This window comes from Rhipicephalus microplus, chromosome 1, assembly GCF_043290135.1.
Source record: "Rhipicephalus microplus isolate Deutch F79 chromosome 1, USDA_Rmic, whole genome shotgun sequence".
NCBI lineage: Eukaryota > Metazoa > Arthropoda > Arachnida > Ixodida > Ixodidae > Rhipicephalus > Rhipicephalus microplus.
In genome coordinates this window covers 294,210,072-294,237,412 of record NC_134700.1, presented here as the reverse complement: position 1 = coordinate 294,237,412, position 27,341 = coordinate 294,210,072, and the positions used below count along the sequence as shown (strand labels likewise).

The window sequence follows — 27,341 nt, the reverse complement described above, 5'->3', positions numbered from 1 at the left end:
ACAAAAAATTGCTAATACCTCTATGCATTTTATTTTACTTCCACAGCTATCATACTGGCCGCAGTCATGATATCATTAAGATTTTGGCTCATCATGTTGATGCTTGCTATACTATTTCTTTAAAACAGATAATGTGCTCATGGGGATATGTCCCACTGAGCGAGGCCTGCACCAAATGAGATGTACCATTATGTGTACTTTGCAAAGGACAGCACGGAAACACTGTATCTTTAAAAAAATTGTAAATCCCAACATTATTACCCATCGCATATCATTAACAGTGGCAGTAGCAAAATAGATGTGACATCACAAGACTGACAGCCCTGATATCAATCAGGCATGGAGAACCTCATCAACAATCATGTCATGGTCGTCTAATGGTATGGATGGCACAAGTTGTTGGCGAAAGCAGAGGCCTATAGTGTAAGGCATTTTCGCTTGTGCTCTGAGGCACCGACTGTAGTAGACATCATAGTATCCTTTTCCATGGCCCAAACGAGCACCCTGCAGCGTGAAGGCTACAGCAGGCACTACAAGAAGGTCAATGCCACCTGTATTTAAAAATAAAAAGGATGTGGTATTAAAAATAAAAGCAACATCACAACTGAACAAAGCTTCACTAAGATGCAATGTTTTGAGTAAGACAAGTGGCTCATCTTAGCCTTTCAGTGCAATTCAGCTCTTCACTATTTTACTAGATTTTACTTGTCAAAGATTTTGGCAATGTGCTTACAAGGTATGCCATAATGATGGACTCTGGGCTTGTGTTTTGTAGTTAGCATATGCCTGATCTTGTGTTAGCGACGACCTGACGGTACTCTTGACCTGCTAAGATAGCGCGCCCCTGTCAGAGTGCATGTCTCCACTTTTGCTCAACTTCTCAGTGTTAGTGGCACTTCCTATAACCTGCTTGTGTGTAACAGTGTGGCCGTTTGAATGGCACTGGAGTAGGAACACCAGCATTTTGTGGCGAACTGCCGGCACTATGCGCCTGTTACTGCAAACTTAGACGAAGGGTCAAGTAAGCTATTCCGTGTGGTTAACTATTTATTGCACACATGTTGACAGAAGTGAGAAGCCATAGACTTGCATAGTGTAGGTGGCCTATATAATGGTGTGCCCTCGTTGGGTTTCCATTCAAATGCGAAAAATTCCTAAATCCCATTCTATACCTTTATTCCAGAAGTATGTTGCATTTATGCACAATAATGTCATATGAGTGCTGTACTGGCGAAAATTCACCACGAATGCTGAAGCTGACATCAGCGAACAGATCCTGACTACCATCACAACACTCGTAGCTTACGCCTTTAGCAGCAGGAGGTATGAAATAGAATGTGGGCACTGTAGAGAAGACATCTGGGCAGGTCAGGAATACAGCGGGTCACCACCTTAACTATCGTCCACTACTCATGTCTGGCCGATCCTATCGATAACCATTTCTCTGACCACTGGTCATGCATAAGGAATACAAAAAGGTGCCAGCAAAAGAAAAGGCACCACTACAATTTATCGGCCCTAGATTAATTTTCATGACCTGGGATCCTCTGAAAGTACACTGCTGCTTTTACATTTCACGTTTGTCAACATAAAACCCATACATGTATGCTTTACAGCAAAGCACCTCAGCCACTCGAATAGAACGGTGGGAATCTTCACTTAGGCCGATGCGAAAAAGTTACAAACAATTTGGATGTAATGCACCAGGTATAGTATACAACTGTTCAACAAATAAAGTTTGAGTGCATGATGTCTGCTTGAAATAAGCATGTATGATTATATAAACCACCTTTTCATGATCCTTGAGTACATATACATAATGGGATGATTCATATGCATATCCATATATACATATGCAAAGCAATTGGTCCATCACATTGTCACAATGTTTGCAATGCACTAGTAGCATGTAAAATGGTTTATTTTTGGTGACTGTGCATTTCTTCCAATCCAGTTAGTCTTTTTGAATCTTGCCTTCATTTATGTTAAATATTTTTTCATTGTTTATATGAACAAAAGGTCTCTGCAGTGTCTGTGTATCTTCGCAAAATTTATATGAGTCCTTTCAGGCTTGTGGGCAGTGCAGTTATCACTTCGAGTTTAAAACATAAAATACCCATTTGTCAACATTGATAAAAAGTTCGCGCTCGCGATAATAAGCCACGCATTCGCTGAAAAAGCTGCAGATGTTACTTATGGGGATCAAGCTAGGGGAAAAAAAAAAAAAGTTCTGGTGGCATTATATGCAACGTTTCTCACCGGTCAACAGCGCTTCCTCACGCGGGTCGAAATCGGTATGCTGTTTGATGTGCCACTTCGTCATTGGCAGCTTCTCCAGCTCTTCGAGCGATGAAAGTTTGACCATGTCCATTTGCCGCGACTGATCGCTGCGTAGTTTTGAAAATGAAACCATAGCTATTCCGTAATTATCGCCGAGAGATATTTTCTACACAACAACGCTGACAAAAGAAGTGCGCCGAGGCTTACTCGTATTTTGGAATGAAGCACTCCTTGCCGTCATTGAGGATATGTAGAATTATGGGCTCCGTCAAAACTTCAGTCTCCATGTTCACAAAAATTGATATTCGGTTACTTGCCTTGTAGCGGTGATGGTTTACAAACTGCAAGTGACAACAGTATCGTGTGGCATACAACTGGGAGAACGTACGTCGTGTCTTAATTCAAATATGCGTCATACAAATACCTTGTCTAGTATTATTCTTGACTGGCGGAGCCTGTCCTCTGCTGTCATCGCCCTCAGCTGTTTCTTCATTTCGGCTCTTATAGCGCATTTAGCCGCCTTTATTGACGCCGTGGCCATCGCAGCGGAAAAGAGTGCAAAACTCCGGAGAGAAGACGTACCGATCTCAATTAGGAGATAACCGAGGGGCACGATGCCGTCTTATCAACATTGCGGAAAAACTACCAGAAGAGAAATCACACTCCGAGGCAGCCGTCGTGGACGGCGTCATCGTAGCGTCGTTGCTAAGAACTGGTTGCTAAGGAAGTCAGTCTTTTTGTTGTAAATTGCGGCATGAATTGTGCGGTAATGCTAGTATATAAAAACTCTGCAAAAAGCAAGACAAATTACTGGTATGCTTAACTACTTAAAAGGTAATGAAAGCTTTAAAAACTTTAATTTTGCTGAATGATGGTATTACTGTAAATAAGAACGTTATCGACAACCACGCCGGATGTTGTTGGTTGTCTTCGGATGTGTCTTTCTTGTCAGTCAGAACATAGCCTCCTATATATTTTTTTGCCTGCCGAATAAGCACAAAACGCCCGTCATTTGTAGAGACGCTACCTACGTAGAATTAAGGGTCCTTGTAGTTGGCCTTTGAGATTGGCAACTTTAGCATTTGCTAATTTTAAAGGCTATGCTTTGTATCAACAGGGTTGCCTGTTTAATTAGTGCAAAACGCCCGTCATTTATGACAACGTCACTAACGTAGAGTTATTTAAAATTTATAATACTTATTTTTACGTTTTAAAAACTTTTACACGTTATTTTTTGTTGCACATAAGTTTCAAAAACATAAAAAAACCTATTTGAAGACAACCCTACTTAAGTGGCGCCACTAATACAGTTCCGACGACGGCTGTTTTCCAAGTGATCACCGAAATCCGGCAGGCAAGTGAAATCTAGGAGGCTGTGGTCTGGTTTTCGTACGTGCGTGTGGTACGTGCCCTGCGAGAGTGTGTGTTTGAAGCGTGTGAAGGATGGAGAAATAGTCGGGAGTGGTTTTTGCCCATTTGCAAACTATAGAAATCTTGTCTTTGTAGCTCGCTTTTGCTCGGCTAACTGCTGTCGTTTGTCGGGCCAGTCAGGTGGCACGTGTGGGCACACCGACGACGAAAACAAAGTTACGTTTTTTGTGGACGTGTGTGTCGGTCGTTGGACGAGCGAGGTTGTGTGCACCCTGTCCCAAGGAGCCTGCGGCGGTTTTGTTGCATTAAGTGGGCGTTACGCGACTTCCTCACTCACGTGCGTCGTGCTGCATTTTGTGTCGTTGAGCCTTCTACTTCTACAATTTGTCGCGATTCAAATCGGTACGCACAGCTGCAGCCCGATTGTGGTGAGATGGCCGCTATTCTGCCTTCACGATTTGCCGTTCTGAAAGTCGAGGGCGAGGATCCGGAAGATGCTAAACCCGTGAAGAAACCGCAGCCCGCCAAAAGTGGCTCTGCTGGCGATCGCAACTCCGTGACAACCAAGCCGAAACCCAAGAAAAAGAAGAAGGCAGCGGAAACTCAGGTATGCTGGTTTAGTTGTTTCGAACGCTGCGCGTGACAGGAGCATTTCTTTTTACTGTACATGGCCAGCTGCGTCATTTAACGCGTACTTCGTTTATTTGGTACAAAACGACTTTCCATGTTGACGTACGTGCTGTACATATAACTTGCTCTAATTCGCGCCATCTTGGCTTGTGAATTTTGTGCGCTCGCATTCAAGGTTTACATCGTGCGATTCCATTAATTTAAACGCAAAAAGTGGTCCCTTCTTTGGTTCTTACAACAGTAGTTACAGCTGGCCGTGCTTGCGCAGATTGAAAGGGTTATAACATTAGTTCCAGTCTGATTTCTGGGGCTGCCTGCAGCGTAGAATTTAAAAGTTCAGGTATTTTTTGATGCTTAAAGAAACAATAAATCGAACGGTATAATTTTGCTCTGATGACGTCGTTCAAACAGGCCAAGGCAAGGCCAGCCGCACCGCACGCAGGCCAACCTGAAGACCAGAGCGGGGACTGGGAATCTTGGAAAAGGAGAGATGATCAGGTAAAATGTTCCTCTAGTCCCTATTTACTGTAGAATTGCTCTCATCGTGCTGCACTTCTGTGTACATAACCGCTACGCCTAGCTTCTCTTCCTTTTTAGTTTTTGTTCCTTATTCAGCACTTGTTACAGCACTTATTACACTTATAAGGAAGTCTTTGCCTTCCGTACACTTTTCTTGCAGCACTTTCATGCTTGCTCTGCAACCCTTATTAATACACACTTTTGTTAGCTGCTGTTGTACAGCATTGCCTGCCATTCATAACTACTTTTGTTATTTTTAACAGAAGTGAATAACACATGGGCTTTCACTTGTCGAATTGAGAGTATGATTATAAGGCATGTTAAAGTGGAAAGCTCCAGAAATTTCAACCACCTCATTTCTTAAACCTCCCAAATCTAAAATGGCGAGAGCAGTATTAAAGAGCTTGGGCTACGAGCTCATGTGCAAGCACGTATGCTGAAAAGACGTACCAGTCAGGGACAAGATTAAGATACCTCTGACGAAGGCAAATGTAAAGCCATAGCAGAGGCATTACAAGTCATGTACACTGGTCAATAGGACATCGTGTATACAGATGCTGCAGAATATAAAAGCAAAGCGGCACACAAGATGGTGCACTGATAGTGTGTTGCACAGTCAGTGGTGTCCAAGCTGTAGAGGCCGAGGAAAGGGCCATAGCCTTGGCTGTCAGCCAAAAGGGGGTCATCAGCGACTCCGAAAATGTTGTGAAAAATTATGAATCAGGGAGGATGTCGGAGACTGCTGTCTGTATGTTAAACGCGGTTGGGGCACCCATAAAGAAGATTCTTTTCGTTTGAGCACCAGGAACTTGGAGGGAACGAGAAGGCTCATTATGTTTTACTTACCTGGAACCTCCCAAGTTACCAAGCTTAGAAAAAGAAGTGTGGATATTTGTTTATTTATTTAAAGTACCTTACAGGCCCCATGGGGAGCATTAAGTAAAAGGAGCATCACAAGAAAACAATTAAGAAAAGCAAATACATGAGTGCAAAAAGAGTATACATTAATAACGTGCTGGCAATGCAATGTATTTGTTTGTTTATTTATTAACACTGCTGACCCTACAAGAATTGTTACAGGAATGGATGAGTAATACAATTCAATAAGAAGCATTCACATGATGTAAGAAATATAATTAAGTGGCAAATAATACTGAGAATGCTCAAAAAAAAAAAGAGTAAATAGTATGAATTGCTACAAAAGGAGCTGTACATTGGCACATAAAAAAAGAACATTTAACAATGCACACAGCATAAGCACACACAAGACACAAGAACATCAAAGCATAAAGTAAGGAAGACTACCAAACTGTGCTAAAGTTAGAAAAACGGTAACAATACCGAGAAACATCCGGTGAAAAAAAAAATGAAAAAAAAATCTAGAGAGACAATTTCATGGTAGCACGCAGCTTGACACAAGAGGAAGAAAAACAAAAACAAGAAAATTGAATTTGCATTACATTTAGAAAATAGAATGTAAAAATGATAAATGTGAATATTGCTATGATGAGAACTGTATATTTAGAAGCTCCCTAAATATGTCTCTATCTGTGTATCAGTGTTAGGGAGTGAATTCCATAATCGAATACCTCATGGCAAGACTGATGAAATAAATGTGTTTGTGTTCCCATAAATGCTGTTATAACTGAGGTCCCTGTGAAGACGTTGTGACGTGCAGGATGCGTGTACCAATGGCAAGTTTGATGGTTTCATTTAAAAAGCATATCTGTGGAACAAGGAGAAGGGGGCTATGTCAAGTCGACTACTTAGAGTTTGAAGGGAAAGGTAGAGTTGTTTTTGTTATGCTTGACTGGCAGTTATAATCGCAGGAGATAAATCGACTAGCTCGATTTCGAATAGCCTCTAACATGCAAATTATAAACTTATGATAGGTAGGCCATATGGGAGATGCAAATTAATGCTGCAAACGTAAATGTTAAGAAAGCACGTTTACGAATGTTAGATGGGCATTTACGTAAGCTGCAGTGAATGTACCCAAGAGATTTGGAAGCGTTAGCGCATATGGTTGTGATATGAGAGGTCATAGAAAGGCTTGGTGTAAGTTAGAAGTGTGGCAGCTTGGGTAGTTGGTATGGCATGACGATAGTTATAGCGTGAGAACAAAACGACGTCTTTCGTGTCCTTCTTGTCTCTGTGTCGTCGTTTTGTTCTCGCGCTATAACTATCGTCTTGGTGTAAGATTTGCACCTAGGTAGCTGTATAATGAAGTCTGAGTCGCTAGGGTTGTATTTATGTAGTACGAGAAGTTATGATTTAAAGTTTTACGTGAGAATGTTATTTTACATTTAGATGAGTTGAGTCTCATTAGCCAGGCTTCACACTGATTTATAACGATTTCAAGGTCATGTTCTAAAATCAAATGATCATTGGGGCTTCTAATTGGTTAATATAATATACAGCCATCAGCAAATACATGCATGTAGGATGAAATGTTATTAGGCAGATCATTGATGTAAATGAGAAACAGCAACAGTCCTAGCACACTACCTTGTAGTACAGCGGAGGTGACATGTAAGTGGTGATGCATAATTATTGGCGGTTGTGATCGGTTGACGGTTTGTTAGAAAGTTGCGGATCCAGGAGAGCGTCAAGCTGTCTACTTTTAGAACTGATATGCACATATGCACACATCATGAAATCGTGGGACACCACAGGATGAATCGGTAAGAATACACAGGAGCAAACAGACCACTCAGTAAGAAATATGGCGAAAGTTAGGCGAGATTTACACGAGGGAGAAATACCCGGAGGAGAGGTGAGGATAGTGCATCGCGGGACGACGAGGTCGCAACTTACTGTGTTGATGCGACATCCTCGTGGCTCCTCGGTGGGAGGCGGGGAGATCGTTTCTCCGACCGGTCAAACGATCCCCGTGCAGTGGGGGATGTAGCGGAATTGCAGGTGGGTCTCTGGCCACATTGTAGCCCTCTCTCCTGCAGTGCCTGTAGAACGCGGCGGCGGCAGCTGTTCCAAATTACGCTTCGGACTTGCGTGCACCGTGATGGCGAAAATGAACGATGAAGCAACTTTTTTCTTTTCTCTGGTGGAAGAATAGCGTCACTTGTGGGACATCTCTTCCTATGACTATAGTAAAGCTAACCTAAAGAGTGGTGTGTGGGAGACGATACTCAAGCAGATGATGGAGCGCTACTATCCCTATGGAGTCATATTTAGTTTTGTTTGAAAGTGGTTATTCTGATAAGAATTTTGACATTGCCTGCTTTTGTTGTTATTACTGGTGCTGCTACTGCTGTGCTTGTTTAGCCTGATGAAGATGTTTTATTTTATAAAGAAATTTTTAAAAAGCCTCTTTATTCAAGATTAGAGGCTTAAATGTAGGCAGTCGTAGAATCCGCGAGCTGCTTTTTATTTTCAGAAACGTGACATACTTTACATTTGACTTTATCGGCTGCACTGATGCAGCAGAATCTTAGGCTGAGTTCCCGTAGTGAAGACAGATAAGTGGTCTTCTATTACCTTGTGTTTCGAAATTACAATGAAACGCTTGTACAGATAATTGTTAAATAATTATAGGCTAGATCCCTTTCGTTCTCGGTTGTTCTCATGAGAGAAATGCTGTGATAGCATAATTCCTTCGTTCACAGAAAGCCAACTGACAACGAAAGATACTGAAATTCTTATCTACCGACTCAATAGTAGTATTTGACGAGTCAGAGAAGCTGTGAGCAATTTCGTAGTTGAAAAAAAATAAAAGCCGCTGTCAATGATGTTGCCCGGAATGTCACTTTGGGCAAGTTCGTTTCAGCAAAAATGAAAAGCTTGCGGTGGAGAGTCAAACCAAGAACAACGCCGCATCTGCATTCCACAAAAAAAAAAGACATATAAACAAGAAAGTTTCTAAAAGCAGCAGGGGGGTGGGGTGCAATACGGGCACTTCCCTCTAACCACACCAGCACTTCATTCAAGAAACATCAGCGTTTTCCTCCTTTTCTAATCGAGACACAACGCGGCTTTGTCCCTCCCCCCCTCTCCCTCAAGACGAAAGCTTGCCAATATTTATGGCTAGGTGTCAAAGAATTCTTCAGTGCTCCTGCTCCATTATATGGTGGAGGCTCTGGCCACACTGATCTCCGCCACTGTTCACCTCATCCGTGTGAGTGAGGGACATTTGGGGGGACTTGTTCTCGCCTGTTGACGTCACGAGGCTCCGCCTCTATCCCCCATTTATTTTTCCCTCGTGTGAATCCTGATGATGATGATGGTAGATTTTAGTGGCGCAAGGGCAACTCAGGCCAAAGAGCGCCAAACACACGGTTTTTGGTCGATTTGATTATAAAAAGTCTACTCAGGGTGGCAAGAATAAAAGAGTAATGTATAGGACTTAAACTTAGATGTAGTGACTATGTGTGATGGGTTTAAAACGGGCTATGCTTATGAGTTTTACAAAGTCATGCCGTGTCGTCAACAGCCCTTGTAAAGACAAGGAGTGCGTGCTGCATGACATATGATAAAAAAATCTCAGCAATTCCCTCAGGATTGAGAGGAGGCTGAGATTAGTGAGAATATGTTATGGAATGTAGGAAGCCTACACTAGCTAAAAACTTTAACACTACTTTTGGAGGAAACAAGGGATCGTCTCCAAGAAAAAATTGTGGATGAGGCGGAATGTGACATTTGTACAGCTTTGGGAAGTGACACAGTCTTTCGTGTGAATCCTGCTTTACAGAAAGGGAGGGGGGGGGGGGGGGGGGGGCTCAAATTTTATACTCTCCAGCAAGTTGGCACTCGGAAGTTTTCTGGCCCCAGTGCAAATTTTGTGATAAGGTGGCAAACTTGGTTTACATGTTGTGGACATGCCAGAATCGGAACAATGGTTCGCACACTGTATAATCCTGGGAGGCCATGCACCGCCGCCCAGACCCCTTCATTCAGCAAGACATCATCAGTTAAATTCTTGCTGCTGCCATGTCGGAAGAGATTCTAGCCGATGGCTAGGGGCGATGGGAAATGCTTGACGTAATTGACAGATTTTGTTTTTCAATAAAGTTTTCTTTCTTTTTCTCAACAAGCAAGCGAAAGGCTGCAGTGATCACATTTAGCTAATATCACTGCCCTGTGCCGGTGCTCTATCTTATCTGAATTAGCACTTAGCTTGTCTGTTTGACTTACACTTAAAGGAACGTTTTGATGTGCTAGTTGATGTACAGGGTGGATTAAAAGTTCGTGGGCCACTATTCCACGTATTCCTATGAGAGTGAGGCCTGGAAACATTTGACCCCCCCTCCCCCCTGTACGCTTATAGCTGATTTTAAAGCGTGAAAATAGACCCTAACACAAGAAACGATCCAGAACACATCACTCTGCCCTGTGTCCTCCCTTGTAACTTAAAAGTGTGTCGGTTTGGGCTAGTTGGTATGGCGTGATGACTTTTATAGCGCGAGACCAGAATGACGACAAAGGGACAAGAAGAAGACGAGCTTCCTTTTGCCGTCGTTCTGACCTCACGCTATAACAATCGTCCTCTCCTGTGTTTGTGTTTATTTTAGCGCCTTAAAATTAGTTATGACCTCCCCACTATTAAACTGACCTTGTCACTGCATCAATGCAGTTTGGGCCACATCACACAGTTATTGCACACGTCACGTATTCGTTTACCTCATCACTGCTTCACACCACACATTCTTACTGTGACGCTTGTGAGTAAGAGACATGAGCAACATGTGGAAGAAGCCTTTCTTGGTTGTCGGCTGGGCTCTGATGACATAAACCACTGTGTTAGGATTATGTTGCCGAAGTGGCTGTTGTCGCAAGATTAGCTAAGCCTACCTCTCTCCAAGGTGTTGAGCAAGATAAACTAGCCTAAACTGCTGCAAAAGGGTATGCCTATCTTCTGTAACTTTCTTATTACAGCACTTGTTTGCACAATTCTGGGGGTAGAATGTTCAAATAATACAAGTGCTCAGCCGGTCTCTTCATCACTAGCTTTGTACCACATGGATGTTTACTGGCCTTTTAAAGGAACCCAGAAATATTCTTTTGAATTTTGTCAGCGTTTAAGCCAGAGCATCATCAATCGTTCGTACCAAAAATTTAGAGGCCCGGCTTGCCTTGATGGCGGCCGCTACGGACTATTATATCTATGCCCTCCCTCTCACCCCTTCCGTGCCTCCTCAACTCATGAGACACACTGCCATTTCTGGCAATTGCAGCGCTGTCTCATGGCCTCCAAGATTTCACGCTGACAGTTTGCACACAATGTTGGAGGCCATAGCCCAGTGTGCCCGGCAGCACAGATGTCGTCTGGCAAGAGAGATGAAGATCGCAGAGTGGCGAATATTGCCCCTGACAGGTGCCACCACCCTACCAGCCCATCGTACTTTCGTGCATTTCCCAGCGAATCAAACCAGCAGCCTGACGTCGCGCTACAAGATGTCGTACTGGGAATGGGCTGTTGAAAATGCATTTGGCTGAGCTGTAGTGATCTACAGAGATTTGCAGCTTTAAAGTGTTGTAATAAATCACACAGTTTACACAGAGTGCTTAAATCAGTCTGTAAGGAACCCTTAGGACTTCGTCTACCAGCCCAATGTATTTGTATAAAATTGTCAAAGCTGTTTCACGGTCTCTATAATGTGCACTGTATAATGAGACAGTACATGAGCTCCCTGCATTTCGCCTCCGTTGCAGTCTGGTTATTGCAGTCGTGATCGAACCTGCATTTTTTTGGTCAGCAGAAGCAAGAATTCTTGCAAAAGTAGTCAAACAAAATGGTGCAAGTTGTTGATGCCATCAGTGTCAATCACATATGCACCTTCGGTAACAAGTTAGAATTTTACATCGTAGGAAGTCGACCAGTACGAAGTTTGAGGACAAACTAAAATTCTCTATGTAGCCAAAAGCACATACACTCATTAAAGAGGCCATGGCGTAGTTGTCCTACTGATCATTGCATCCGTAAGCTGAAGTCCCAATGTTATTACCCCTCCCCCCCCACTCAGACACCTGCACGAAAGCAAGGCTTTGAGCACACATTTTAACAAGACATTTGGCTTGAAAGCATGGTAGCTTGGCACATAAGATGCTGTGTTGCTCGGCCCGAAGGTGCAAGTTTGATTACCGGCCATGGCAGCCATGATTTGATGGAGGGGAAATGTGAGGTGGCTGAAATTAACCTGGAATTTTCTACTGTGGCATACTGTCAGCTTTTCACAGGCCATTACAGGGAGTGCATCGAGAGATACACAGCATTGTACAAGAAGTCAATTATTACTTTTACGATTGCACAATGGCCATGTATTCATCACAATTGTAATACTGGGCACAGTACTATTAGCAAAGAAAGCTGGTCAGTGCCATATGAGCTATTGAACAGAACCGATTACAAGAACTTCACATGTAGGATGTTGTGGGATGAACAGCAGCTCTGAAAAGAGAGTGAAATATGTTAGGCCAAACAGCAGATGACAGCAGCTTCGAAAAGATTGCGCACAGGCCTCTATACAAAAGGAGGGTGCCTGAAAAAATGGCAACTTCGCGCTCCGCTTCTAAACTCTTTCCTGCGCACGACTGAAAGATTTGGCATAGTTGCTCACAGCAGTGTCTGCTTTCCTTAGGATAACATTTTTGCTAAGCATAAGGAGTGGTTCACAACTCCTTTAATACCAGTAACTTTGCATATGTGTCCTCTAGGCAAGTTGAAGATGATGCTTTCAAAAGATATGTTGCAGTGATGCTTTTTCTACATTCTCTAAGAACATTAATCTTCTGGTGCTCAGTAGCACATCTGAAACGCATGCTTCTAAGTACTGTACGTTCAAAAGGTAGCCTGTGTTGGTATTGTTTGCCATTACATGATAATCTGGAAACTGCTAATAGTCATTGATATCTCAAATATTGACCTCAACAGTTCGTCTCTGACGTCTACGAACAAGATCTTCAGCAGGCGCTGCTTCTCAGTCGGTTGGATTACGAAGAGAAGAAAGATGTAAGTTATGCTTCAAATGTTGGGGGAGGGAAGAAAGAATGGGAAGGGGAAGGGATGGGGGCTGGGCGGTTTTCAGAAAAAAAATATATATATACTATATCGTGTGTAAAGCATATTTCTGTTGTTTCTGGTTGTCCACAACTGCAGTTCTATGAAGCTCAGCAGAAAGAAGCTACTATAGCAAATGTGATCACCCCAGGCAGCCGTGGCAATGCCAGTAAGAACAAGAAGAAGAACACAACAACAAAAAAGGACAAAAAGACAACGATGTCTCTAGATGAGTTCAACCAGCTGGCCGGAGCTTCATCGTCTGTTGAGCTGGGGTATGAAGCAGAGATCAGAGGTAGGTGTTCTTTTTAACCGTTCGTGGGTTCATGAACTTAAAAATAGCATGAAGCAATTTTCACTAAAACATGACCATTAGTTTATGAGAAAAAGTGGGATATATGTATCTATTGACCCACGACTGGCCTTCAAAGAAAATGGTAGGTCATCTGTCCTATCGCCTCATGAGTGCACCATGCTGCAATTCTTTCGCCGAATTTCTTGCACGAGAAGGTTCAAAGTAAGCGGTACAGAGGGGCACTTCATTAACTTATAAAACAAATGAAAAAAAAAAAAGCTCCGGTGCAACTCATTTCTATCTGTGGAACACAATGGGCATCTGTGTCAGTTTTTATGTGCCATTGGCTTTGTCTGACCTCTTCATATAAAAAACGCTTTAGCTCTTTTCTGTTTCTTCTGTTGGTGTAGATAAGGACAAGCACCTCAGTTGTGCCACAAACAACTATTTCAGGGAATCTGTTAGTGTGTTTTGTGATGTGACAGGGCCCATAAAACTCAGAAAAAGTTTGTGGGGATGCATTTTGTAGTTGGGCTTAGCAAGAAACTTCTTTATTATTGTTATAGTAAGCTTCAGCATGATTATTGGCTGATTTACTGCTCCAGTTTTCATTCTACTAGTACTTTCGAAATTCAGAAGAGTAGAACAATGCCATCAATCTAGAACTTAAAAGAACACTAAAGGCAAATATTGAGTTGATGTTTATTGCTGAAATAGTGGTCCAGAAACTTCGTAGCACTGCTTTTGTGCCAAGGAAGTGCTTATTTTGAAATAAAATCGCAATTTAGTGGTTAGCATCAGATTAGCACACTTCAAATTACCCACCTCAATTGGAACCTTTCACATCATTGTTGCCGTGCACATTGCCTAGCTTTACTGTGTGGCTACTGACACTAGTAGCAGCAGAGCGAAAGCAGCTGAACCCACAGCAGCAACAACGGCCATTGAACAATTTCTTGCCAAGACTTCTGAAATGGTAGGCGTGTTTGGTTTAACTGAGCCCCGCTAGACGTCACGACCTGTCCAGTTTAACCAGGCGAAAATTGAACTTTTGAACCACTCGTGCCATTCCTCATAGTAATGTCCGGGGGTCTTTTATTTTTTTTAATGAATCAAACAGGAACGAACAACCAGCATTTTATTACATCTCTTGATGCGCAAAAAGTTCCTTATTCAGTGCAGCTAGATCAATTACTAGCAATTGTAGGCAGTTAATCTGACGTTGTCAAGATCATTTTTAGAATTTTCTACTGCGGTGCATGTAAATGTATTCTTGTGCAATTACCTAAATTTCTCATTAAGTAGGTCACTGCTGTCATAATATTGTCATTTTAGACGTTCTCATACATTGAGCTTTCACTCTGGCATAAGTGTTTATTCGACTTTGATGTCCCTTTAAGCTGTCATGCATGCAATGGAACAACAATCTTTGAAAAATTTCTACAAAGCTAAACGAATTTATACTCAACTTGTCTCAGACACTACGCTTTGCAAGCTTAAGAAATATTTATTGGTTTCTTAAATGTCTCACTCATGACAGCAGAAAATTATGGCACTGACTTAAAAGCATCTCTGAGGAGGAAGTTTTTACTGAAAAAGAAAAAAAAATGAAACAGATTTGTCCCATTTTCCTTAAAAGTATTAAAGTTGTGAAAGAGACCATAATGTGGAAGGAAGCATGATGCAAGGGGCATTATAAGGGGGGGGGGGGGGGAGAGACAGTAAAGAACAAAAATTATTTCACTAGGGTTGTCCGATCTCCACCTCATTATTTTGCCCCTTTCCCCCTTTTTTTATTGTCTCTTCTACATTTCTCTCTTTCACTTTGTTTTTCCAACAAGGTTCTCCCTGCCACTGATACAAGAGACATGAAAAGATGGCACAGTTTATATAATGCCACGGTTCTAGTTATGAAAGTCGCATAGTTGGTGGCACAAGATTTTTCTTCTAGGTTGCAATGGAAAAAAACTCTGCTCAATACAAGCCCAGAGGTATTACTAAAAGCTTAGTAGAGAAATGCATTTTCTGTATTTTTTAAAATATTCATTCCAGACATTAGGTACGAGCAATGTGAACCCTGCCAGGAAAAATGAAAACAGTGCCCTCTATCAGTCTGCTAATCTACATCAGTGAGGCAATACTAGTCATGTTTGGTCATTGCAAAAGAAAAAAAGAATACATAGAATCCATAAATATTGAGGGTAAGAGGATAGGTGTACTGTTGGTGGTGTAATATTAACCTAAAATGTGATGCTAATATATAACTAATTTGTTCTAAATTTGAGATGGAAACTCCAGCCATCAGGTTCATTGTTGTCACAGTTGTATTTATTAACATTTGTTGAGAAACTGGGCCCAGCAGTGGGAATTTGTTAAAGAGGGCCTGAAGCTTTGTGCCATGTAATCATCAGATGGTTCTCAATACAGAAGTGTACTGCCTTACAGTTGCCACTGTGGCGGTTGCGTTTCGATGGAACGAAATGGTAGAGGCCTGTGTACTGGGCAATGTCGGTGCACATTAGAGAACACCACATGGTCGAAATTTCCATAACCGTCCACTGCAGAGTCTCTCATAATCACATTGTGGTTTTGGGATATAAAGCCATAGATATTATGAATATTAGTATCACAATTGCCACAATTGCCAGAAATTCACAAAAATGGAGTTATAGTGATTTGTTGCATGCCATAAGTGCTCCTTTTTTGTTTGTCCAGGCAAGTGTACTGAAAGACATACAGGGGTCAATAAAAATGGCCAAGAAGTGAAGTTATTGTGTATCACGAAATGCGATGTCTCGCTCCAAACGCTCCAGTCAACCAATGACCAGCGGTTATCCTGCCTTCGTGCTACGTGTCAAGCCCATGTCCATTTGTCTTTCTTGATTTCATCTACCATATCCTTAACCCCAGTTTGTTCCCTGACACACTATGATCTCTTCTTGTTCCTTAAGGTTACACCTATTATTTTTCTTTCCATCGCTCGCTGCATCATCCTCAATTTAAGCTCAGCCCTCTTTGTAAGCCTCCATGGGCTTCTGCTCCGTATATGTAAGTACCGGCAAGATGCAGCTGTTATATACCTTACTTTTGAGGGTTAGTAGCAGATTACCATTCGTGATTTGAGAATGCTTGCCGAATATGATCAATTCCATCCTTGTTCTAGTTTTTTCACTCACATGGTTCAGCTCCGTGGTTACTACCTGTCCAAAGTAGACATATTCCTTTACAACCTCCAGCCTCTCTCCACCTATCGCAAAGTTTTGTTTTCTGCCGATATTGTTGCACATTACTTTAGTTTTGTGCATATTAATTTTCAGACTTACTCTTTTGCTTTCCATGTCCAGTTCAGTAATCACGAGCTGTAATTTGTCCCCTGAGTCACGCATCAAGTCAATGTCAGCGAATCAATGGTTACTAAGATCATCATCATCAGCCTGACGACATCCACTGCAGGACAAAGACCTCTACCGTGTTCTGTTCGTCAGCTCAGTCCTGTGCTTGCTGCGGCCACTTCATACCCGCGAACTTTCTAATCTCATCTGCCCTTTTAACTTTTTCTCTCCCTAGCCCGCCTGCCTTCTCGGGGATTCCAGTCAGTTACTCTCAATGACCAGCAGTTATCCTGCCTACATGCTACATGCCAAGTCCATGTCTATTTCTTCTTGATTTCAACTATAATATCCTTAATCCTGGTTTGTTCCTTCACCCACGCAGCTCTCTTCTTGTTTCTTAAGGTTATACCTATCATTTTCTTTTCCATCACTTGCTGCATCGTCCTCAATTTAAGCTGAACCCTCTTTGAAAGCCTCCAGGTTTCTGCTCCGTAGGTAAGTACGGGTAAGATACAGCTGTTACATACCTTCCTCTTGAGGGATAGTAGCGATCTGCCAGTCATGATTTGAGAGTGCTTGCTGAAGTGCTCCACCCCACTATTATTCTTATAGTTACTTCAATCTCGTGGTTCGGCTTCATGGTTATTACCTGTCCTAAGTAGACATAGTCTTTTACAACTTCAAGTGAACTATTACATATCTCAAAACACTGTTCTCTACCGAAGTTGTTGTAGATTACTTTTGCTTCCTGCAGATTATATTAAGACCTACCTTTCTGCTCTCCTTGTCTAATTCAGTAATCGTGAGTTGCAATTCGTCCCCTGAGTTACTCAGCAATGCAATGTCATTGGCGAAACGCAGGTTACTAAGGTACTCTCCCTTAATTCTTTTACCTAACTCCTCTCATTCTATACCGCTGAAAACCTTCTGCAAGCACGCGGTAAATAGCATTGAAGAAATTGTATTCCCTTGTCTTATACACCCTTTTTGCTTGGTATTCGGTCGCTTTCTTTATGGAGTACTACGGTGGCACTTGATCTTCTGTAGGTTTCTTTCAGGATCTTTATATATGCTTTGTGGACTCCCTGATTCCGCAGTGTCTGCATGACTAGTGATATTTCTACTGAATCAAAGCCTTCTCGTAACCTATGAAGGCTATGTATAGAGGTTGGCTATATTCTGAACATTTCCCTATTACCTGATTTAAAGTACGAATGTGATCGATTGTTGAGTAGCTTGTTCAAAATTCTGCTTGGTCCTGTGGCTGATTGACTTATAGCGTTGTCTTAATTTTTTTAGCAATTACCTTTGCAAATAGCTTGTATACGACAGAGGACAAGCTGATTAGCTTGTAATTCTTCCAAAGTCCTCGTCATCTTCTTTTTTATGTATTAAAATGATGCTAGCAATTTTCGAAGATTTTGGTACCCTCCTCGTCAGGAGGCACTTTGTAAACAGAATGGCTTGTTTATCCAACAGAATCTGTCCTTCGTCTTTCAGCAGATCTGATGTTACCTGATCCTCACCAGCAGCTTTGCCTCTTTGCATTCCCTCCAAGGCTTTTTTGACTTCTCCTTTCATTACTGGGGGTTGTCGTCTGGGTTACTACTAGTTTGTTATATTAAGGTCGTGGTTGTCCCGGCTACTGTATAGATCTTGTAAAACTCCTCTGCTATTTCAACCATGCTATCCATATTGGTAGTTACTTTGCCTTTCTTGTCCCTTGGTGCATACTTCTGGCTTTTGCCTGTCCCAAGTTTCTTCTTCACTGCTTTGACGCTTCCTCCATTCTTTAGGGCATGTTTGATTCTTCCTACGTTATACCTTCTTACATCTGATACCTTACGCGTGTTAATCAACTTCGAAAGCTCTGCCAGATCTATTTTGTCTGTTGTTTTTCAAGCGTTCATGCTTTGACGTTTCTTAACGAAGTTTCTCATCTCCTGAAACAACTTGCCAGTGTCCTGTCTAACTACCATACCTCCAACTTCCACTGCACACTCTGTAATGATACTCATTGGGTTATCATTCATTGCTGCAACGCTAAGACCGTTTTTCTTTATAAGAGCAGAGTATCAGTTCTGAAGCGAGACTGAAATCCTGTACTTTCCCTCTCAGTGCTAGCTCATTGATTGGCTTCTTGTGTATCAGTTTCTCTCGTTCCTTCTTCAAGTCTAGGCAGATTCGAGACCTGGTTACTGCATCGTACCTAGCCAAGCACTTCCATATCCTGCACGATGCCCGAGTGTGCACTCAGCATAACTCCTCCATGTCCACTTACTGTTCCCTCGTTTTTGGTAGAAGGTATTCAACATCCGTAATCTATGACGTTCTGCAAATTCTACCAATAACTCCCCTCTGGCATTTCTAGTACCAATGCCGTAATCTCCTTCTGCCTGGTGTCCAGCCTGCGCCTTCTCTACCTTGGCGTTGAAGTCGCCCATCAATATAGTATACTGTGTTTTTTTACCTCACTCATTACCTATTCTATGTCCTTTAATTTTAGCTTTTAGTTAAGCTTTTAATTAATATGTCATCATGGCTGGATGTAGATATTTAAGATTGTACCATCTTCATCTCGTATCTCTTGTAGAGTTTAATTGCAATACCTACCGCCCTTTCATTATGCTATAGTACTTTTCTATGTCCCCAGTTATATTTATGTGGATAAGGAACCACACGCTCAGTTCACTTCTGTCAGCCAAGCCACGATAGCAAAGGACGTGCCTATTTTATAGCACTGTATTGGCCTCATCTGTCCTCCTACCCTCACTGAGCCCTATTACATACCATTTAATGGCCTCTAGCTCTTCGAATAGTACAGCTAGACTTGCCTCTATAGAACAGGTTCTAGCGTTAAGCGTTTACAACTTAAGGTTCCAATGGCGGCCTGTCCGGATGTAAAGATTCTTAGCACCCTCTGCTGTGTTGCAGATCAAACCGCCACTGTGGTCAGTTGCTTCGCAGCCACTGGGAACTGAGGGCCGTGGGTTAATTGATGTATGCATGTGGGAGGTAGTGGCCAGTTACTGCACCAGGGTAGCCAACTTTCTCTTGTGAGGGAGTGCATTACTGGTGGTGGTCACTGGTGAGGTCGCACCCCAAGCCTTTTATTACGATTCCATCATCATCTAAAATAAAAAAAAATTAATCCAAAAAATTGTCTGCACGATGATAGTTACTAAGATACTCTCCATTAACTCTTATCCCTAACTCTTCTTAATCTAGGGCCCTGATGACTTCCTGTAAACACCCGTTGAATAGCATTGAAGAAATGTCTCCTTTCCTTACACCCTTCTTTATTGGGGTTCTGTCGCTTTCTTTATGGAAAACTATGGGGGCTGTAGATTCACTGTAGATTTCTTTCAGTATGCTTGTGTAGGGTTTGTTATGCCCTGATTTCGTAATGCCTGCATTACTGCTGATGTCTCGACTGAGTCAAACGCCTTCTCATAATCTATGAAGGCTAAGTATAGGGGCTGGTTGTATTCCACGCATTTCTCTATTACCTGATTGATGACATGAATATGGTCTATTGTATATGTCCTGTACAAAATCCTGCTTGGTCCTTTGGTTGATTGAACTCTAATGTCCCCTTAATCCTATCAGCTATTATTTTTGTAAATAGTTTTTACAGAACGGACAGTAAGCTGGTCGGCCTGCAATCTTTCAACTCCTTGACATCTCCTTTGTTATGGATTAAAATGATGTTTGCCTTCTTCCAAGATTCTGGTACCCTTCCTGTCAAGAAACACTTCCTATATAAGGTGGCCAGTTTTTCTAACACAACTTCTCCGCCATCTTTCAGCTGGCTCGTTGTTACTTTATCGCCGCCAGCGGCTTTGCCTCCTTTCATTCTATCTAGGGCTTTCCTTACTGCCCTTGTCGTTACAGCTAGGATGTCGAAATTTTCTGGGCTGTTATTGCTTCTTACTATATCATCTTGGTTGTTTTGGCTTCTGTATGGCTCTCTGCAGTAATGTTTGTTGTAAATATAATGATTTTAATATGTGGGTAAGTATATCCTTTTAAATTAAAACTTCTTTATGCAGAAGTTCCTGACTTAAAAAACAATGAGAAGAGACAATCGTCACCACCAAAGGAGGCTATCTTTGAGCAGGTTGTAAAAGATGCCAAAAATATTCTGTCACGAGAACAAAGGATGGAAGAACTAAAGAGTAAACAGGTAAGGATAGATGCTTTAGCTGTTTCTTTTTATTGCTTAAGTTACTTTAGATAGTTGCATCTGCAATCCACTGTCAAAATGCCAACGTCCTTCGCACCTCATTGTCTATTGATCTCTTCAGTACTAGAAATGCATGACTTTTCACCTGTTCAACTAGCCTGGTCTGTCTGCCGCGAGCCCAAGTGACATTTACCGAAGAGTCCCATTCTCAAGCTTGTGACATATTTGATATTTCGAATGACATAGGTGTTCATGTAGGGCAGAGTAGCAAGTGTGGCAACAACAGACTATTGAGCAGCAATTGCTAGGGAGCATGACTGTCAATGTCAAGCGATTTCTTTTTTCTTTCTTCAGCCTTTCTTAGCAGAGCAGGTCAGAACATTGCAGTTCCAGGATGAACTGGAGAAGAAGGACCAGCAGATAGCCACACTCAAGAAGCATATTGAAGCTCTGACTGTGAGTACTTTCCACTTTCTCTTTCAGTTCGTTTATGATGATAGCTTTAATATGTGTGTTCTTCTCTTCTTCTATCTCTCTCCCTCTCTGTAGTATGCCTGATTATTGTGCTATATGTAGTGTTGTACACGCTCTGGGTGTATTAACTGTATTGGTCGATTTTTTATGAATAGGCTTTTGTTAATTTAAAATATTTGGCTTTAAACTGAACAGTGAGAGTGAGCTATAATTTTTGAAGCCCACAGCTTTGGGTGATTGTGGTATTTTGGCAGATCAGCCGGACATTTACTTATATGAAATTAATATCGCTTTGTTGCAAAAATAGAAAGGCGTTTTTCTCGAGAAAAATTTGTATAGAAGGCACTGCTGTTGTAGCAATTACGTCCGTTGAGCTTGTACTTACCGCTAGGACGCATTTCTATGGCATATAAACATGTGCAAACACAAAGAGCGGTAACACACAAATTCAAAAATATTTTTCTCGCTTGAAGCAGAAATTAATTTGATGAAACTTTCTGAGTGAGTAGGTAATGAAAGTGTTTAGTAAATCTGCTATTGAGCATATTTTTACTAAAACCGTCTCAATGTTGAATTTACGACCAAACATGTGCAAAAATGAATATTTCTGCAACATTGTTGCCAACTGTACGCTTTATTTCGCACTATATACGCTAGAAATTATTTTTGTTCTACAGTAAAACATTTTGGAAATATGCTAAACTATCACATTTTGCTGAATGTTGTCTTCCTAAAAAAAATCCCCAATATGAATGATGTTCTCCCTATATGAGGCTGTATAAAAAAACCACAAATGCTAAAAGTTCGTAAAACCTATTTTAAGTAAAAAGCCTACCGATATTCTAAAGGTAAAAATTTGTCTTGACCTAATTTAGGCAAAACGGATTTTTCGACATGTTTTACGAGCCATGGCTTCGAGCTTTCCAAAAAATTCACATGAAGCTTGCAGTACTGGAAAATGTTTTTCGCAAATAAATGTACAGGGGGAACACTTTTGGCTTTAGGTAGAGTGTTCTGAAATTTTTTCTAGCAAATTCCAGATGGCCGAGCGCCAAAATTAGGGCAGTTGGCTTGGAATGACCCAAGAAAAATGAAATAAAAAAAGAGATCGCAGTGGCGTTGCGTCTGCTGCGCGGGCTCGCTGAGTGAGGGAGATGAGTGGTTGCCTGGGCGTCGGAGTAATCTTCGCCCTGGCACCGGCGTGACTATGACCGCGCTTGCTTCCCATGGATCGTGTGATCGCCTCCTCATCAAGGGCACTTTGAGTTTCCTGTGGGGGAAAACGTTGTCATTATCGCATTTGCTACTTCGTCACAAATTTAAAAGCTTTTTGGCTTTCCGATGCTAGCTTTCACCTTTGCTATCACTATGCAGACTTGCACAAGCTCAATGGACTTTTGTCACCGTTGATTTCCCGGCCGCGAACCCAAACATCGCACTGTATCATGCACACTGTTCTTAGATCTGTGTTTGAATGCGATCTTTTCGGCACTTAATTTTCAAGCTGTCATGTACAAACTTCCTGCGACATGCCAAACGTAGTCTACACCTAATCTGCATTGGCCGCCTTTCGGTGGTGGTCGCAGGCGATAAAAGTTGCGGCTTAGTATCGAATCAACATAATTTTTTGTGGTGGCTCTACTTGAAGAGAAGGAGGCACAGGTGGCACTTGTAACACTCATATGGTGTTTGGGTGTGTGGTGCGAGGTTCTGAAATCAAACGATTGGCACTGTTCAGTACATAAAATTTCGGTCGTGATAGTGTGCATAATCTGGGTGGCCTGAAAGGTAATCAGAGAATATCCTTGATGGCGCTTTCTTTCCATAGTTTTTTTCCACATTCTTTTTGTTGGCAATGCAAGTTTTTCAATGTTAATTTTTGTAAATTTGAATGGTTGTAAGCACAAGGCATTGCATGCCTTGTTTCTTGGACGCGCGCCAGACTGAATGCTCAACAAGTTTTGCACTACTGTAGCCTAAGAAGGAGGTTGTTTTCACTGTAGTGCAGATATTCGTGACCTCAAAGGCTTGCATTATCAGCGTGTAGGCTGTAGTCGAAAATAAAATTTTTGGGAATTTTACCTTGCTTTATAGCACCCCGAACTTGGAGCTGGATTTTCTAGAAAAAAAAGTGGGCCTATTATGCGAGTAAGTACAGTATATGCAGGAAGTCTGTTTAGTGATACTGAGGATATTATCATTGCCATAGGTTCACTTGAGTCTCATCTTTTGTCTTTGTCTACCTATGGTTTTGTGATAGCCAATATGATGGAGCGTGTCAGTGCAAAGTTCCGTTCTACAGTTCGATGTACAATGCGCATTTTTATTGTACCAGTAGTTTAGACTGCACTGTGTGATATTAGCTCAGCACTTCTTGTCTATACACAAGCTTAAACATTCTCTCTAGTGAAGTACACAGGTGTACTGATTAGCCATGTTTGCTATTAGTACTGGCTGGTTGTACATACACTAAAACATTACTTCTGCTTTAAAGGTTAGCCTGTCACAAAATGCATCCAGTCACCAAAGAGCAGCCAAACAATTTGTACTGAAGCGGTACATGTGCTTTCACCCTAGCAGAAAAGTCGCTAAGAACCTCTTGTTGAAGTAGAGGAAAGCTTCTCTCAAGAGTTTGCCACCTGACACAATGCCGGCATGTGAATGATTTTCACAGCTGCAACTGTGTGCCTGTTAGATATTAACTAGGCTTATGCAAATATTCGAGTGTTTTGGATATTTGAATTTTCCTCAACTTTAATTTAAGTTGTTGAAAATTTCAAACTATTTGAAGTGAATGAATAAGTCTTATTAGCTTGCATGTTACCCTTTGTAGAGGTGGTTTCACTGCTGTGAAAGGGAGCTAAGCCATGAAAACATCTATCTAGGGGAAACGTGTACTGCCACAATCCTCCCCGTCAAGGTTAAATAAACCCATTACCCTTACACTGATTCATCATTTCTAAAGTTTAAAAGCTTTTTATACTAGCTTATATGCTCTAAGTATAGTATATTTTAAAACAACATATTTTATAAGTCAGAAGCGTTCTATTGAATGTGAAATTCAGCTATTATTCAAAGTTGTTTCCACTTCTTTTTTTTTTTTTTAGCAGTGATGCTACGGCTGCGCCAAATGGCACCCAAGTGCCCTGACTGCTACATTCTGCTACATTTTCTTAAAATTTAGCGAGTCTGCGCTCAACCTGCGCCAAAGGGCATATGCCAACTTTCGGAAATTAAACTAACTACTTCAGGTTCTCCCATTGAAAGCGACATCACGGTGCGCCTGCGTTTGATGCTATTTGAGCCAAGTCAAGAGAGAGAAACAGCTTTATTGAAGGGAAAAGGAGTATTTTTCACAGAGTGAAAGCGGTCTGTCCATTCCTAGCCGCCACCACCTTGGCTCAATGTGGCCTGAAGCTGTATCTCGAGGCTCGGAATAGCCAAGACAAACTGCACCTAAAATGGTCATTGCGCAACTACATAGCAAATTTGCGTCTCATGATGAACACTGGCAATACACGCAAAGCGCGGAATCAAAGAGCGAACAAGTCGTGTGGCTTTTTCTCGATGCATGTGTGCACGTAAATGATGCACTATTATTCAAAAATCTCCACCGACCCACAGAATTTGCTGCTGTGTGAAGCCGATGTTTCCTAGTTGTGCGAAGGGCAATGTTAGATAATCTGACGCCATCAATCTCTGGGCATAGCTGCACAGTACGCAAACGCATTTGTCAAGACTCGCCCTGGCGCAATGGTCTAGTGGCTAAGGTACTCGGCTGCTGACCCGCAGGTCGCGGGATCGAATCCCAGCTGCAACGGCTGCATTTTCATTGGGGGTGAGAATGCTGTAGGCCCCTGTGCTCAGATTTAGGTGCACTTTAAAGAACCCCAAGTGTTCTAAATTTCCGGAGCCCTCCACTATGGCGTCTCTTATAATCATATGGTGCTTTTGGGACGTTAACCCCCTTTGGGGTCTCGGCGAGGCGAACGAGCGCCAGTGTGGGGTTTTGGCGAGGCGAACGAGCGCATCGCCACGCCACGCTCTTGGAGTGAACGGACACAGTAGACGCGGTCGGTACAAAGCACACAACATACATACATTTATTAACTAATTTAGACGACGATATCGTCCGCCGAATGATACACCAATTTCAACTAACACGCTACCATACAAACAACATAACGCAGTGACACACTAAACACACAACAACATGATAAACACGCACGAACACGCTAACACATACTAACAGGCGCCGTCGCCAACGCCTGACTTTCCACGTGGGACCACGGCGCGAAGCCCGTGGTGCCGAGCACCGGGGACCCATGCTACAGACAACCGTTCACGGCAGCCGCCACGCGCAGAAGAGGCTCGCTCAACGCTCGCCCGCCGCCAAGGCCTGCCTTCCGCCAGGGGCCACCGTTGGCGCTACCACTCTACCAACAGTGGTACTCAAAACGAACACAACGCCATCTATCGCCCGGCGGTGGTCACCACCGAAATAAAGCCTTGGGGCAAGACACGTGTGCCACGCGGCGCAGACAACTTTACAGACCCCCACATTCCCCCAATCTTAAATCAAACCATATCCCGAAATCAGAAATTGGCTACACAAGCTTCAACAAAAAAATGATATCGCACGACCATAATGTCCTTGCACCACGACACCGCCAGTGGTCGACACTGCTGCACTGTCCGGCTAGACTTCACCTCAGTACCGGCCCCGCAACAGCAACGTTGCTGTCGGCGCGACGATCCGTCGCTAGCGCCGACACGTCTTCCAGTTGCAACCAGCACTCGCGAGGGCGCCGGACTGCAGGCAGTTGCGCAGGTCCCAGGCATCTCCATCGCCCGACCTCACGACCGCATTCCTGGCCAGCGACGCTGACGATGTGCAGGACAGCCGGCTGTGGATGACATCCCTCCCGCCGAATACATCAATAACAACAACAAAAAAAAAACTTGAAAGAAAACAATCGAGCAGGTCCTTGGGAACGGAGCTTCGAACTTTTCGTCCGCGTGGTACGTTGGTCAGTACTGCTAGCTAATACATCGGTGGTGGCCGAGACGCCCATCAAAATAAAGCAAAAATCACTTCTCCTAACTCATGCTTGCAAGAAAAAAAAAGTGAGGGAAGCAGAGCACAACACCTCAACGCCACGATCCACCTAGTTGTGCCACGTGCGACAGGCGGCTGCGCAGAGCCTTTGGCCTAATGAGTCGCTCGGCAACAACCGGCATCCACCCAGCACCCAGCCTAGGTGCAGAAGAGGCAACCGTGAGGAGACGTCCACTCTGTGAGGTGGCCCTATCGCTCGCCGCACACAGCAGCTTACCGAGCGATCGGCGTCCACCGCCCCGGGCGGTGTCCCGATGCCTCAGCGTCGAGCCGCAATACCAGACAGCAACGATGCCCGGCTCCCTGAGCCCAAAGATATAGAAGAAGCTATTTACAGAAAATCTGACCACCCACGAGGCTTCCGTACTCACTCGCTTCGGGCCTGGCCTACAAACCACGTGCTTTAGGCCTTGCTCACCCCAGGAGACGGACCGCATGGCTCTCGTTCTAATTCAACAACGTTTTTGAAAACTAACAACAACAAAAAATAACACTTGCGAGCAAAAAAAAAATAAATAGAAAGTCAACCTGCCGACAAATTCAAACACGTTACAAAACCAATCTCCTCGCTTCTCAACAAAGCACACCACGGACGCTAGCAAAGAAGTACCCCCTAGGCCTACTATACTTCGGCTCTAACAAAATCCCTGTATTGAACTGCAAAAACTGTCGTCCGATACTCCAAGAGCTCCACATTTGGCAGCCAGTGTGGGGTCTCGGCGAGGCGAACGAGCGCATGGCCACGCCACGCTCATGGAGTGAACGGACACAGTAGACGCGGTCGGTACAAAGCACACAACGTACATACATTTATTAACTAATTTAGACGACGATATCGTCCGCCGAATGATACACCAATTTCAACTAACACGCTACCATACAAACAACACAACGCAGTGACACATAAACACACAACATGATAAACACACACTAACACATACTAACAGGCGGCATCGCCAACGCCTGACTTTCCACGTGGGACCCCGGGGCGAAGCTCGCGGTGCCGAGCACCGGGGACCCATGCTACAGACAACCGTTCGCGACAGCCGCCACGCGCAGAAGAGGCTCGCTAAACGCTCGCCCACCACCAAGGCCTGCCTTCCGCCAGGGGCCACCGCCGG

General features: G+C 43.0%; 2 protein-coding genes across 2 annotated transcripts in view; one reads left to right on the top strand and one right to left on the bottom strand.

The window, feature by feature from the left end:
• Window positions 1–229: 229 nt before the first annotated feature.
• Mthfs (methenyltetrahydrofolate synthetase) lies at window positions 230–2,968 on the bottom strand. Its single transcript, XM_037412183.2, has 4 exons — window positions 2,705–2,968; window positions 2,488–2,621; window positions 2,260–2,387; window positions 230–551 (listed from the first exon to the last, which is right to left on the bottom strand). Exons 1-4 carry the CDS (start codon window positions 2,819–2,821, stop codon window positions 334–336), a joined length of 597 nt encoding a protein of 198 aa, XP_037268080.2. The 5' UTR covers window positions 2,822–2,968; the 3' UTR covers window positions 230–333.
• A 735-nt stretch (window positions 2,969–3,703) lies between these two features.
• The window catches only part of LOC119159427 (G kinase-anchoring protein 1-A), a 41,669-nt gene continuing 18,031 nt past the window's right edge, over window positions 3,704–27,341 (top strand). The window contains exons 1-6 of the mRNA XM_037412182.2: window positions 3,704–4,258; window positions 4,693–4,779; window positions 12,689–12,766; window positions 12,914–13,109; window positions 20,494–20,627; window positions 20,982–21,083. Coding sequence (XP_037268079.2) covers window positions 4,085–4,258; window positions 4,693–4,779; window positions 12,689–12,766; window positions 12,914–13,109; window positions 20,494–20,627; window positions 20,982–21,083 — 771 coding nt within the window. The 5' untranslated portion in view covers window positions 3,704–4,084. The remainder of the gene's footprint in view (window positions 4,259–4,692; window positions 4,780–12,688; window positions 12,767–12,913; window positions 13,110–20,493; window positions 20,628–20,981; window positions 21,084–27,341) is intronic.

Coding starts and splice junctions, on each gene's coding strand:
- Mthfs (XM_037412183.2), bottom strand. CDS start 2,821: ATGGCCACGGCGTCAATAAAGGCGGCTAAATGCGCTATAAGAGCCGAA. Junction 2,388..2,487: donor TGCTTCATTCCAAAATACGA/GTAAGCCTCGGC, acceptor AAAACTACGCAG/CGATCAGTCGCGGCAAATGG. Junction 552..2,259: donor TGAGGAAGCGCTGTTGACCG/GTGAGAAACGTT, acceptor TTTTAAATACAG/GTGGCATTGACCTTCTTGTA.